Source organism: Rattus rattus, chromosome 1, assembly GCF_011064425.1.
Source record: "Rattus rattus isolate New Zealand chromosome 1, Rrattus_CSIRO_v1, whole genome shotgun sequence".
NCBI lineage: Eukaryota > Metazoa > Chordata > Mammalia > Rodentia > Muridae > Rattus > Rattus rattus.
The window spans coordinates 79,113,313-79,129,457 of NC_046154.1; the positions used below are offsets into that span (position 1 = coordinate 79,113,313).

At 35.0% G+C, this 16,145-nt stretch overlaps 1 protein-coding gene and 1 pseudogene across 5 annotated transcripts in view; both read right to left on the bottom strand.

Annotated features, from left to right (window-relative positions):
- The window catches only part of Kdm4c (lysine demethylase 4C), a 181,863-nt gene that overhangs the window by 113,810 nt on the left and 51,908 nt on the right, over window positions 1-16,145 (bottom strand). For all 5 annotated transcript variants that reach the window (XR_004387957.1, XM_032902651.1, XM_032902645.1 and 2 more), the window contains 2 exons: window positions 12,305-12,498; window positions 2,360-2,409 (listed from right to left, as the gene is read on the bottom strand). Coding sequence is in view for 4 of the 5 variants with exons in the window: in XM_032902651.1 (XP_032758542.1) it covers window positions 2,360-2,409; window positions 12,305-12,498 (244 nt within the window). In the remaining variant the exon portion in view is untranslated. The remainder of the gene's footprint in view (window positions 1-2,359; window positions 2,410-12,304; window positions 12,499-16,145) is intronic.
- Window positions 8,840-10,201, bottom strand: LOC116885456 (annotated as a pseudogene).

Consider the following 16,145-nt stretch of genomic DNA (forward strand, 5'->3'; position numbering starts at 1 on the left):
ATACACATCCAATGATTCTAATAATAATATTCAAATAGATCTGTCAAGCTTTCCAAATCTGTAACTTTCTGCAGCACTATATGCATTAAATTTTAATTAAACTCACTGAAGAAAAAGTGTCCGTTAATGTGCTTCTGAGGTGGATTTGTAATTGGGACATGAGCAATGGGAAAACATTATAATTTACTCAAATTAGAAAACTCCTGAAGGAAAGTAGTGTTCTACACCTATAATCATACACATACACACAGACACACAAACACACACACACAACTTTTAAAAAATGAAAAAAGCAACACAAAGGCAAATTCAAATTACTGGCTTTGTTAAATACAGGCCTTACAGCTTTCAGATAAAATATTCATAGGTGCCAAATACAGGCCTTACAGCTTTCTGATAAAATATTCATAGGTGCCACAATCAATCAAGATCTCATTAGAAATCAAAGATAAATGCACTCGTGCATAAAAGGTGACGAGAATGATTCTGGTGCACAGGCAAGATAATGCTTTCCATTTTATGTTTCACATGCAACTTTGATGTAGACAGTCTATAATGTTCTATCATATGTACTGCATTATTTTATCATTGTAATTATCTGGCTGGTACCAACACAACAGATACAAATCTTTCACTACCTTATAGGACTTTATCATTTGTTTCCTTTCTCAAAATACTACTATAAACAGTTTCAGTTCTCTGTTCAGTGATTAAAAACTTGCTCCTTTAACTCCCTATACATCATCTATCATAGTTCACATGATAAATCTCAGTGTTTGACCCTGTACCACAAAGCTGACATTAGTTCCTCTTAAAGTTCTTTAGTGATGAGGTTAATTTAAATATTGAAATACTGACTACAAAAAAGAATAGCTCAACATTTAGTTTTAATACAAAATTCATTACTTATACATTCTAAATATATGATAATCATCATCTCTCTGCTCTAATCTGTTACCCAAAGCAGTATTCAATTACTTCAGTATTCTTGAAAATAATCCTTAAATTCACATTCACAATTAAACTACTATTATTATGGGAATATAATACATAGTTCAAAAATGAACAGTGTCCTGCCAAACGTGTAACACCACGTCTTACAAAGGTGATCCTGTAACTACCTTTTTTTTTAAGATTTATTTATTTTATATGATTACACTGTAGCTGTCTTCAGACGCACCAGAAGAGGGCATCAAATCTTAATACAGATGGTTGTGAGCCACCATGTGGTTGCTGAGATTTGAACTCAGGACCTCTGGATGAGTAGTCAGTGCTCTTAACCACTGAGCCATCTCTCCAGCCCATAACTACTACTTCTAATAATTTCCTATAATCTAGGAAAGGGGATAAATTATAGATACCATTAATAATTTCTGACCAAACTGTCAAATAAATGAGGCTTTTCAATGTCCTCATTTCATTTTTTTTATTTAATTTTATATAGATATGAGTACACTGTCGCTGCTTTCGGACATACCAGAAGACGGCAACAGATCCTATTAAAGATTGTTATGAGCTACTATGTGTGGTTGCTGAGAACTAAACTCAGGACCTCTGAAAGAGAAGTCAGTACTCTTACCACTGAGCCGTTTCCCCAGCCCTAAAGATTTATTTGTTTATGTACTGTATACATATGGATGGTTTTTGTTTTTTGATATTGTTTGTTTGTTTGTTTGTTTGTTTGGCTTCAGGTTCATCTGCATAATAGAAGAAGGTATCAGACTCCATGAGACTAAAGTTATAGAAGTTATGAGATAACATGCAGGTGCAGGGAATTGAACTTAAGACATCTGGAAAAACAATCAGTGTTCTTAACCATTAAGCCATCTCTCCAGCCCTCATTTCATTTTTAAGATGTATGGTACATAGAAGGAAAACTTCCTTCATCATTTTATAAAAGGCAACCATGACATAATATATATCAATGCCTTAGCAAAGTGCTCTACTCATTCAACAGTGAATCCTGATAAAGGAAAATGCTTGTTACCAGTTATCACTCAAAACTCAACTCTAATTGTTATTACAAATAGTTCATGTCCAGCTGACATCCTTGGAGGAAGGGTAGCTAGCAAACAAGATAAAGTTCAACAGTGTTTAAGAAAGAAAAGAAAGTTAAGAATAGGCACAATATATTGACATACCAACTGCCCAGTGAAATATTAAGCAGTCAGCTAAACTCATTATAAAGACTATACAACAGAAGAAACATTACTTATTAATGTGAAAATGAATAGTATTGTTTAATTAGGGTGATATTTAGAAGCTAGCAGTTTAAAGAAGATGTACATAGAGTTAATGAACTGCTGAACTACTTCAAATCACAAAGCCTACAAGGTAATGAATTGGAAGCAAGTTTTACCTTGGGCTAGTCTTTCAAGTCGCTTTCCATGCTCTGGAGGTATAGCATACCTAAAAGGTTAAGAATAAATAAAAATGTATGTTTATAATATTTTAGCTAGTTTCTGAAGGGTACTTATTCTAAATATCTTCATTTACAAAAACTTAACTCTAAACTACACTTAAAGGAACTAAGTAGAAAACAAATAGTAAAAGCCTGTCTGTTAGACACAGAAATGGAAAAAAAAAATAATATAGACTTTCTACTTAAATGTCACAAAGAGACTCCATATGTACAACAATGCCAAGCAGCCAGAGCTTCCAGGGACTAAGCCACTACCTAAAGACTATACATGGACTGACCCTGGACTCTGACCTCATAGGTAGCAATGAATATCCTAGTAAGAGCACCAGTGGAAGGAGAAGCCCTGGGTCCTGCTAAGACTGAACCCCCAGTGAACTAGACTGTCAGGGGGAGGGCGGCAATGGGGGAGGGTGGGGAGGAACACCCATAAGGAAGGGGGAGGGAAGGGATGTTTGCCAAATGTACATAAGAAATACTCAAGTTAATAAAAAAAAAAAAATACAAAAAAAAAAAAAATGTCACAAATCACCTGTAATTTAAAGCTTACAGAACAGATCTTCGAGACTCTGTTGGAAGACTATCCACTAATCACAAAATTCCTATGTAGGGAAGATATGTCTGGGTACAGGTATTCTCATTTGTTTAGAAGCTGGTGAGTTTTAGTATTATTACATAGAAAACACTGCTTGCTGTCTCTTTGTAATTCTACATTATATTTATTGTGTATCCATATATCCGTATACACATGTGCATGTATGTGTGTGTATGAAGGTCAGAAGAAACTTTAAAAGGTTGGTCCAATCCTTCTACTAAGTTAGTTACGAGGGATCGAACCCAGCTTTTTAGACTTAGTGGCAAGCATCTCTACCCAATCAGCCATTTCACGGACCTGGTTGTTTTCTTTTAAATGTAGTTTGCATGTCTATATTATGTACATACGTACATATGTACGTTATGTATATATGTGTGTATATACATATGTATGTATTATGTATATGTATTATGTATATATTTAATGGCTATATTACTTTTAGAATCTTGATTATAATTGTTTCTGCCCTGAAGAACAGAAATACTCGTCTAAAGTTCCAAGCCCAGAGATCCCCAGCCTTCTAAGGCTGGGACGTTAAAAGCTCCTCATGCTGTGGTGACCAGCCACCCCACAATAAAATTAGGTTCAGTGCTACTACACAACTATAATTTTGTTACTGTTATGAACTGTAATGTAAGAATTTTTGGAGATAGAGGTTTGCTACATGGGTCACAGCAGACAAGATGAGAACCACTGTCCCAGTACTTTCAAACATGAACTAAATTATTTGCTGAATTTTGAACTGAAAATTTCATGATATGCTGTACAAAACTAAATTTTAAAAGCATTTCAATGAAAAACATTAATATTGTCTCCGCTGGGGTTTTTTATTGCTGTGACAAAACACCATGACCGAAAAAGCAAGTTGGGGAGGAAAGGATTTATTCAGATTACATTTTCCCAGTGCTGTTCATCACCAAAGGAAGTTTGAATAGAATTTAATCATTCCAGGAACCTGGAGACAGGAGCTTATGCAGAGGCCATGGGGCATATTGCTTACTGGCTTACTTCCCCTGGCTTTCTCAGATTTCTTTCTTATAAAACTCAGGATATCATCCCAGGGATGGTACTACCTACCAGGAACTGGACCTCCACCACTGATTACTAATTGAGAAAAAGTCTTACAGTTGAAATCTCGTGGAGGCCTTTCCTCAACTAAGGCCCCTTCCTTTTTAATGACTCTAGTTTATGACAAGTTGATACACAAAACCAACCAGTACATATAAAATAAACATATCTAATAATCATTGAGTGAGTTAAGTGAGATAATATACTGCTTTTAAACACAAAACTAGTACAATATATAATAAATACAAATTTCTTTTTACTGATAGAATTTTCTAAGCATACCTAAGAGCACATTTGGTTGTATTTAGTAGCATTTATACTCAAAGCATATTTGGTTTTGATATAACTAAGCAACTTTCTTGAATGAAAGTTAAACTATATGTTCTGTCCCTTAAAATACTACTATTTAAATTTTACTAACAGAATTGGAGAGAGATAAAATTTTAGCATAAGAAAATGAAAATAACCAAAGTTTAGGATCAGCTCTTCCCAAGTTTTCCTCTTGATTTATACCAGGAATACACTCAGAAAAGACAAAACTGTGGGTGTGGCCCATTCAAGATCATTGTCTCTTTATAACATCAGATATGTATGTGGGCACGCACATATATACACACACACTGGATTACTGCCCAGAATGAACTGAATGAGAAGAAGTATTTATATATTGTATTACCCTAAGCAACTGGCAAGGTTAAATTCTCTCAATTTCATGCAGGCAGAAAGCTATATGATGTATACATAATAAATAAATAAATGTTTAAAAAATTCTCTCAATTTCAAATGTAATCATTAGTTCACAGAAAAAAAACAAGTGCACTCATTTGTTGAAAAGAAGAAAAGAGAAAATTAACATTGTTCTATCTCACATCTGATCCTCAAAATACTTCTAGTATATAAACCATTCTCATTAAATATTCTTTTGCTACCTTACCTGGATGGCCTTATTAGCCCAAACTTCTAAATGGCTGAGTGTACTATTTATTACGGAGAGGTTATCTATTTAATTGGGTCTGTTTTTATTTTTATACTTAGAATAATGTCTTGGTCTATTTCTGAACTCGCTTAAAAAACCTAATTCATATTATAATTGTATCTGAATTCAAATAAAAATCCTACGATCAATCAAACATTGCTACAGTTCAATAATCTCTGAAATCATTAAAGAATAAAAAATTCCTTACCACCGTTGCCGAAAAAAAAGAAGTATCTTCCAAGTAAAGCTAAATCTTCACATTGACAGCAATTCTATGGTAACAGTCAACATAGTACAAGGTGAAAGTGAATTTTGTAAGACATTTTCACTATCCTGCTATAAAGACTTCTAACAAGAGATGTGCTTCCATGAACAAATGTGTCTCCCTAATGAGACACTGATTAGATATCACAGGTACAATTCCTTTAAAGGTAGCACTGATTAGATATTGAATAGCACATTTTCATTTAATCTAGTATCTTTACTAGTTTTAAATTCTATCTATCTTTTCCTATTTTCAAGGTCAAGAAAAACAGAATCCCTTCTAAGAATATCTTTGAATGATTTGTTCCAAAGGATTTTCTCCATTTACAATGATATTTGCTGTGGGTTCGCTGTAAACTGTCTTTATATTGAGATGTCCCCTGTTGGCTTGTTTCCTGCAGAACTTTTATCAGAGATGATGTATTCTGAGGACCTTTGAGCATTTAGCAAGATGATCATGTAGTTGCCTATCATTTAATCTATTTATGTGGTGAATTACAATTACCAATTTATATATGTTGAACCAGCCCTGAATCTTTGGGATGAAGCCAACTTTATCATAGTGGATAATATTTTTATGTGTTCATGAATTTAGTTTGTAAGTATTTTATTGACTTCAGTTTTGCATCTCTGCTCATCAATGATATTGGCCCACAGTTTTTTATTTAATTTTTATTGGATATTTGTCATGTTTTGATAAGATAATAATGGCTTTGGAAGAAACTGGAAATGTTACCTTTTTTTCTATTTTATCATAATAGTTTCAGAAATATTAGTGTTCTTTAAAGATTAGGTAGAATCCTATGCTCGAGTTCATCTGGCTTTTACAATTGGGAGATTTATTTTTTCCTTTTCCAATTATTAACTTACCTCGAATTCCTAATACTTGTCATTACCTCACATTATAGAACATTCTATCTTTTTTAAATTCTTTTTTACTCTTCTCTCATACAAAACATCCTTACAGCAGCAGCTCTCCCTCCACTTCCTCCTATTCTCTCAGTGTCCCACCCCATCACCACCTCTTCCCCTGATCCACTGCTCCTCTATTTCCATTTGGAAAAGAGCAGGTTTCCCAGTGATAACAACCAAAGACTACATAACAAGCTACAACAAGACTAGCTCACAAACCCTCATATCAAGGCTGGAAAAAGTAATCTAGTAGAAGGAAAAAGTTCCCTAGAGCAGGCAAAAGAGTCAAAGACAACCAACCTTTCTCCCACTGTTAGGAGCCCCACAAATATGAGATGGGTTAGCTGTTAGATGTTAGAGGTCAGGCTCACACTCCTTTATCAAAAATTATGAATCTATTATATCATTGGTTTCACTTCAATTAAACTTTGCTAGGTCATTTACCAAGAAATTTATCCATTTTTTTCTTCCTTAAGATTGTCTGAGTGTCCTTGGTGTCTGCTATATTTCCTCTTTCATTTATAATTCTATTTAACTAGATTATATTTTTCTTCCAGTTAATTTGAATAAATGATTGTCAATCTTCATCTTTTCAAAGAACCAACTCAAGATTACATTGAATTTCTATATTTTGCTACTGTTTCTATTTCATTCCTTGATTTTGATTAGCACTTCTACTTTTGGGAGATGATATTGTTCTTCACTGGCCCTTTGGTACATGTTAAGTTATTAATTTGATGACTTTCATTGACATTAATACAGGGACATAGTTTTACAAAACTTCCTCTCATGACTATTTTCATTTGTATTTCTTCCATAGAGTTTGGAATGTTATGTTTTCATTTTCAGTCAATACCATGAACTTAATACCATTTGCATGCATCCCCACCATGGCACTTCGAGTTCTAGCTAACTCACTAAGGTAAGTGAAGGAGATAAGAGAAGATACAAATGAAAAAGAAAGAAATCAAGGTATCCTTATATGCAGATGACATGATTCTGTACATACAATGTAAAAGAGGAGGTGGAAAGAGACTGTGAGAGTGAGAAGGAACCAGTGCTGTCTGGACACTGTAGGAAGGCTGCACATACAAACTCGCAGAGTGGTGACAGTGTATCTACTGATAACTCCACCAAACTTAAGTCAATGATCACCCATCCTAAAAGAGTTCAGAAGCACAAATTGACCTGGAGGGAGTAGAGTGGGGGACGCCAAATTGGTGTGTGAATGGAAGGAAGATCTACAGAAGAGTGCATATAGTCAAAATTCTCAAAAACTGTTTATAAAAACAAGATTCACTGAGAGTACTGGTGCACATCTTTCATCCCAACACCTGGGAGGCAGAGGCAGGCAGATCTGTATGAGGTCAATGCCAGCCTGGTCTACAAAGATATTTTCAGGGCTGTCAACATAAAAAATGGGAGAGGAAAAAAAAAACATAAAAAAGGACTTAAAATAGTACCGACCCAATAAGGTGGAAAATAAAACAAAAATTTTTTTACAGTTTTAACTGAATGGTATTAGACTGACATTGCAAGCACTTAGGAGAGAAAGCTAAATTTTTCAAAACATACTACATAATTCCATCCACTGGTAGCTCAAATCTGTAAAGTGTCCTTTTTATGATTTCTTCAAAGTTACCTTCGGATAACTTGCTTATTTACTGTTCAAAGAGTAGCTTCTCTACTTCATATTAGTCCTTCAGTATCTCCTGAGTGTCATTAATTGTCCTAGAACTTTCAATAATGTACTTAGAAACATGTTTTCACTATCCAGAATTCTTTCACTGTTACCATAGGCAGTCACCGCTGCTCTCTCATACTCATAAGCACTACTGGTATTTCTATCAGGCACAGCTTCTACACATACATGACACCCAAGGCCACAGAGAACCCCTTCCAGGTTAATAACAGACCTAAAATAGGAGAGGTACCCTCTCTTCCTTCCCCTGACTCCCTTATTTATAGTTCTGCTAGGTGATATTTTACTCATAGTCATGGCCAAAGACTTTATGGTCAATTTGTAGTAGTTCATCCTAACATGATGTTCTCCACTTTTACAGCCACAAACTTGTATGTTTGATGTATGCTCTATACTTCAGAAAAAGCTGAAAGGCACAAGAATCAACTAATAACTATGATTGCAGTACACCACAGCTAACATTTATTCAGCATTTATAACACAACACCATGTGCTAACACAATACTGTTTTCTATTGCCTGCATGTTTTCAATGAGAAATTCCAGGCATTGGGTCATCACTTCAAGATGAAACACAAAAATGAAATAACCTTTCACACCAGCTGAGCTGCAATAATGACAATGAACATAACATCTTTGCAGAAATAGCAGACCTGAGAGACTGAAGATGTCATCCCACTGCATGTCACAATGCAGCAGAGGCTTTCTTTGACAAGCTATGCTGTTTCCTTTACACAGAGACACTATTCTTTCTCATTAGGAGACTCTGGAGAGCAAGTATAACTGGAGAGAGACATGATTGTCAGGAAGCTAGTTTCTGTTTCTTAATTCTACTTAGCTGTATGACTCCTATAGTCTGTAACAGGATAGTGAAAGAGATTTCTGTAGGGACAACATAAAAAGGTAACTGTGACCAGGCTAACAAGCTGATCCATGCACTACATGGCAGTAAGCAGAATCAGTCACACTCGTCTGCAGACATCGAGAGGGTTGATATACTCGAAACCTTCAAATTCAGACTGATCTATCTTCCTCTCAGTCTCAGCATCGTCTGGAGTGAGCTGGACTGGTTCATTAGTAAACTGAGAATCAAAGTTATCCAAACCAAATTCTCCAGAAACGTTTGGTTTAAAAGGCAGTATCACCACCTGCTTTTGCCCAATCCACATTTCAGAAGAATGAGTATCCTTAGACGTCAGCAAACCCAGTTTGAGGGTGACAATCCAACCGTTCCTTTGGGTCCTTGTTGAGAAAACTCTTCAGCACACTTGCTGCTTTTACACCATAGTATGCAAATCTGCTTTTCCAAAATGACTTGGAATGGTTAATCCTCTGTGTTTTGGTCAGGATTGTCAGAGCTCCCAATGATATTGAATGAACTTTCCAGCCATCATTTCAAACTTAATGACTCCAAGAGCCCACCAATCAACGCTGAAGCCATAATCTTCTCCTCTTTAAGATTTCAGGAGCAATGTAATTGGGAGTATCTCAGAAGTGCAGGTTGTATCTCGAGGCCATAATCCTTTGCTACACATTCAGTAATTAGTGAGTTTAATGTATCCTTCTGAATCAGCAGTATATAGTCCAACTGCAAATCTCTATAAATTATCCCTTGCTCATGGAAGATAATTTAGTGCTAGCAGAGTAAAACCTGTCATGTTCTTCAAGAAGTGTTTCACTTTTAGCAATAATACTCTCTTTGAAATATTCATTGCAAACTTACACAATCAACTTAATTAACAGGTAAATTTAAAATGATTTCTAAATGTCTATTTTTCCTATTTAGTGGGTGAATCTCTATAATCAGTGATTAATTTCTGGTATATTTTCTTCTCACCAAACACCACGAGAATATAGAGTTTATCATTTCAAATTAGCCTTAAAATCTGCAATTAGAATGTATTAATGAATCTAAACCTAAACAGAATAGGAAAGCAGAAAAAAGTTAAAAAAGAGTTGTGACTGATTTAATGGTTGAGCTGCTAATTCCATACAGCATTAGTTACCAAGAAGGTACTCAATCTCTAAGATACTATTCATAATATACTATGTTAGAGTATGCTGCATCCTATGTAAAAAAATATATCGTATACTATTGATCTGTATGAGAGAGTGAGAAAGTGTTAGTGTGAGTGTTTATGTGTGTAAGAGAAAAACAGACAGAGACAGAGAAGACTGAAATAAATTTTCTGGAGTTGGTTCTCTTCTATACTACATAAGTTTGGGAGACAGAACTGAGGCCATACACACATGTACCCATAGCCATGTTACAGCAGTAGCCCCTTACATTTTTTGTAAAGCTATTTAAGAAAATTTTTATGGTTGTAGGCATCATATTTCAGATATATTCTTGCTCTTTACAAATGAAATCTCAAAGTTTCTTACTCATTGTTGTTTTTAACCCAGTCCAGAAAAGATTCAAGTCATCATATAAATTATGTCATCTCTAGCAAACACTCTCACATGTAACGCTAGTAAAGGAAGTTTTCTTTGCCTTGAAACTCCTATTCTACCAGATGCAAAATTACTATGGAAAACTAATACGTACAGAAATTTCATTCCTGGGCATATACCCAGAGAACACCATAACTTGACCTAGAGATTATGTGTACCCCATATTTGTTGGTGCTTTATACACTCTAAAGGAAATGGAACCAACCTTATAGTCCATCGACAGATGAATGAATGGATAATAAAAATCTGGAACATTAATAAAACAGAAGACTATTCACTTTTGAAGAAACATAAAATCACAAAGTTTGTAGAAATATGGAAGAACTTAGAATGCATAATATTAAGTGAGGTCACACAGTCTCAGAAAGAAAACAAGTATGTGTTCTCATTCTAAGCAGATCCTAGGCTTACGTGTGTGCGTGAACATGTGAATATAGAATAGCATAAAGAAGAACAAGAGAGGCAAAATATTAGGGTGTGAGGAGGGACACAGATAAAGGACAGGAGTCAGAAAAGTAAATGCTGACCTAGGTAAGCTTCTAATTTTGATTCAATTATAGACTTTTTCGTGGTAGGAAGGTACATTAATATATATTTGATAACAAAGTATAAACCCAAAAATAAAATTTCTTAGAGTGGTTGTTCTCTGTATAGAAGTTGACTGAGATGCATAGATTTTGGGTCCAGATAAATTTCCCTGTGTGATAATTTTTTTATTTGTAAGTTCTTTATAATAAACTTTTAACAAGTAAAAAAAAATTCTAATGGCCAACAGATGTTCATTTTTGTTCTTACTAAAATAACACAAATTATAAAAGCAGAAGCACGGGCAACACAGGGAATGGTATATGCAAAGCATTCCAAAATATTCTGTCAACATGGAATCTGGAAGAAGCTATTCTCCTCATAGGTGAGATAAGAGTGTCTCCATGTGGGAAAGTACCCCTGAACAGCATCCAAACCATGGAACCTCCTATGTTGACAAAAATATAAAACACATGATCCTGTCTGTATGTCAGCCTGAAAATACATAAATTATAAAAAATCAAATATGTCTGAAATTGAATACAGCTTAAAACAAATCACAAGGACATGACTGTTACAAATAAGCTAGTAACTACAAAAGGGTAATGAATGTCACATAAACGTCACTTTACACTAACACATTTTAAAAGTCATTACTGAAAAAAAGAGAAAATAGCATATGTTTTGATTGCCAACATGTGGAGGGCAGAGGTAGAAAGGATCACTACAAGCCTATGACCTATGTAATTTATACAATGAGCTCAGGCCGACTAGGACTCTAGAGCCAAACCACATGTCAAACCAACTTGGCAGCTCATACTTGTAATACCAGCAAACAGTCAACTAAAACAGGAGGATTACTGTGGTTTCATGGCTACTCTGTGTTGAGAAGTAAAACCCCATCTTCATAAATAAATACACCATACAGCAATTTATGTGTATTGCCAGTCTCACCAATCCTATCTCCCATAGGGTGTTAACAGATCCCCTGATTCATTGATCCTTTCCTTCTAGTCCACACACAGCAACTGGGTCTTGTCACTAAGAGACGCAATAGACTATCAAGGTTATTTAGGTCTCTCCATACAAGAAGTCAAGTTTTTCATGCCTATCTCACACATAACATCTAAGAAATGTTCAAAGAAGTAAAGATGCTTCACTAAATACTGAGACCAAGATTATTTGTCACTCTGCAGCCTACAAAATTCCCCCAGGAAACAACTGGGCTTAAAGCTGCTTCTCGGGGGAAAAAAAAAAAAAAATGATTATATGATTACAACCCAAAACTTTCTTACACTCATTCTATCAAAGAAGTAAATTCTCATCAATAGTGAACAACAACAAATAATTTACAACTTTAATGGATGTGAATATTAAACAAGTGACTTGCCAAGACTTGGGCTCCCCAAAGTGGAGATAATTAATACTGTAGAGATCCATATCCTCGGTGTGCCATGCAAACGTCGTTTTCCACATTCCAAAATAGAGATAAGGGGTATTTACACCCTCAATAGAAATGCCGCACTCTTCTTCAACCACATCCAAGACTGTATTTAGGCGAGCTATATTCCATTCATCCACACCCTAGAGGCAAGATAGGAATAAAAAGAGCAAAATCAAATATTAATAAATGAAAAATAGCATTGATTATCAAATAGCTATTTATCAGGTACTACTACACTGTGTATTTCATTATTTAAAAATGGAAAATATAACACATATTCAAAAGTTACATTAAATTATTAAAATTATTCTAAAATTACTATCAACATATTTTTATAAATAATTATCAAGGTAAAATTACATCTAATACCTGCATGACTCTCAGTGAAATTGAAGGAATAATAATAATCCCAGTTTAACAGATACCCTGAAATATGATACTGATAACTGGCATGTATTTATAATCAGGGGCTGAAGTTTTACTGTTTGTTTCATGTTTGTGCATTAGTTTTGAGGCCTTGTTCAACCTGAAACATAATCTTAGGAAATCAATAGCAAAAAATAACTTCTGATAGTTCTCCCTCAGTCATGTCCATTTTACTGTAGCATGTGATCCACTGTGTCCTACAAATTTCATGCTATTGGAAAAAAAAAATCACATCTTTCCAATTCATAGACCCTGTATGTACTCAGAGTAGTCCTCATAAAGTGATAACAGCATATACTGACAAAAAATTTTATATATATTCAGCTTTTAACAACATGTAAATTCTGGTAAAACTACTGGAATACTTTAGTTTTGTTTAGCCCATAGAGATAGTTATAAAGAAAAGAAATAGTTAAAATGACTGCCATAAAACTAAAGGGAATTTGTTGTTGTTGTTGTGTTTGTTGTTGTTGTTGCTGGTTTCTCTGTGTTCATTAAATGTGGCTGGCAGTGGTAATAAATGTGTACAATTTCAAAACTTTGGAAAGTGCAGTCAGGAGGATGAGTTCACCTAAGTTACATAGCAAGGTTAAGAACCTTAGTTACATGATCTGTTGTCTCAAAGAACAACATAATACTAAAAACATTACAAGTAGGAAAATATTCTGATTTTAAGAGAATTTACCAATCAGTAACTAATTTACTCTAATTCACAGCTATGTAGAATGCTTTAGCAAACTGTATTGTCAACCTCCAATACTTTAACATAGTCAAAGTCTAATATCCAAAATTGGGCACATATATGTAAATTCACAGGTCAACTATAAAATCCATTTCAATCTCCGCATAGTGCTATAACAAAGGAATGTAAAATCTCCTGTATGAACTAAGAGGACCTCCCTAACAAGTATAGTATTAGAATGGCCTTAAAAATGACCACTCATCATTTCTCTTTTACACTAAAACCTCTAGGCTTGCTGTTTTCATTTTACTCCTTAAATAATTCTTTAATTAATAAGCTATTCCCATTTCCTAACATTACTGTGTAAAAAAGAGGAGAGGAGGAGGAGGAGGAGGAGGAGGAGGAGGAGGAGGAGGAGGGGGAGGGGGAGGGGGAGGGGGAGAGGGAGAAGGAGAAGGAGGAGGGGGAGGAGGAGGAGGAGAAAATTTAAACATTTTAGTTCCCTAAACAGCTGTTCTATCTACAACTGAAGCTCTATACCGGGAACTTTATTTGAAAACTGGTCAAAGTCTTCTTTTAAAAGGCAAGTTTAATCTTAAGAGGGCTCATAAAAGTTCAATAAAATTATGTAGATTTTCTCTTGTATTTATAGTCCGCCATCTCTAACTCAAGTCCAACTTAACTTCAGTTCATATACATTAGTAAGAGACCTATTTGAAAGTCTTTACAGAAGTAACTAAATAAATGAACATAATTATGGGAACCATTTTAAACTGAATGACCATATGAATAAGAAACAAACTATTTCATTGAAATTATTACACAACAAATTACCTAAGGATCCTTAGTCCTGCTGCACTCTACACACAACATTACTTCCCAATCCATCTCCATCTCCTAAAGGTGCAACTGTGCATACCCAAGATTGCCCCATTCATTCTTTCCTTCTAGCCCACCGTCAGTTCTACTTTGCCAAGCCACTGAACTTCTCTCCACCAGGGACCCATAGCTTTCAGACTAGGCTAAAACTCATGTAAGGAAATTAGATTCTCCTTCATGATCTGCATGCCAATCTCCCTAAACTTATAACCTGATAACCTGAGCACCACCTGCCAGATCACCTATATGCCCCTGGGCATGTACCAAAAGTTGTTCCTTTGTACCACAAGGACACATGGAACTAGAAAATATCCTGAGTGAGGTAACCCAGACCCAAAACTGCATGCATACTATGTAGTCACTTATACGTGGATACTAGCCATAAAGTACAGAATACCAAAAATAAGTGTGTATATGTGAATGAGAGAGAGAGAGAGAGAGAGAGAGAGAGAGAGAGAGAGAGAGAGAGAGAGAGAACAAGAGGGAGGTGGGGTGGTGTCCAATGTAAGAAATCGGCACACAATTTGGGCTAACTGAAAGTGATAGGATTCAGATAGAAAGAAGCCCTACAAAAAGCACATCAGTGAGCAATACTGCTATGTCCTGATTGCTGACTGCATGGACAGTTTGGAATATTCATCACTGTATATAAATACTAAAGCATATTGCCCACAAAGAAATTATGCTTTTAAAAGATTTTTTGGTTTTTTTTTTGGTTTTTTTTTTTTTTTTAATCAGAAAAGTGAGGTTGAAGAGATGGCTCAGGGTTTATGAGCAGTAGCTCCTAGTCCACAGGACCCGAGTTCAATTCCTAACACTCAGGTGGTGATTCACAACAATCTGTTAACTCTAGTTCCAGGGGAATTGAAGCCACTTTCTGGCCTCCATGGGCACCAGGCACACATGTAATTCATGGATATATATGTGAGCAAAATACTCATATACATATATGAAATAAAATAAATTTTAAAATCATAAAACTACTGAGTTCTATTACATGTCAACCTTTCTATGCAGACACTACACATCACAAGATCTTATTGACAAGACAGTAGAGTATTGCCTAAAAATAACGCATGCATTTTCCTAAGCAATGACTTCTAATCAAGCACTTGTCATAGCTTGGTCAAACTTTTGACAGACAAAAGAAAAATTATAAACACCTAGACATAGGCAGGACTTCTACTTACAAGGACAACTACAAAATAAATTTTATGTTATCAGATTGCACTGCAGACTATCATTAAAGCCCATGGATTTCTTCATTGCTTTTCTGTAATATTATCACAAGTGGTGACTAATTTTGTTGAATGAATAAGGTAGAACTTACAATATCCTAATTTTTGAAGTATGTCATCTCATTTTATCCTATTAAAGTGACATACGTCCTCAAATGCCATTTCACCAGAAAGGACTATAAGAAAAGTATCACTTGCTCAGGATCATAAAGTTCATGACAAAAAAACTAGGGATACCCAAGTAAAAATAAAAACTTCTAACCTAGGCTGGCTCTGCTGTTTCTGAAGCAATGTACCCAAGCAAAAGCCAGAAAGTCAACTCTGATCCATGTATAATTTACATTTAAAAAGAAAAAGGAAAGGAAAATTCTTCCTCTTTATCTCCCAATACTTTGGCTCTCTCTGGTTTTTCTTGGTGTTTCATTTTGCTTTGTTTTGTAATAAAAAAATGGTGCGTCAAAATTTAGAAATAGCTAAATCCAAGTAGAACATTCATGGAAACACAAACATATAGTCTATTTTTTTAAGTAACAATAGTTGGTAAGATGGTGATAGGGATGTA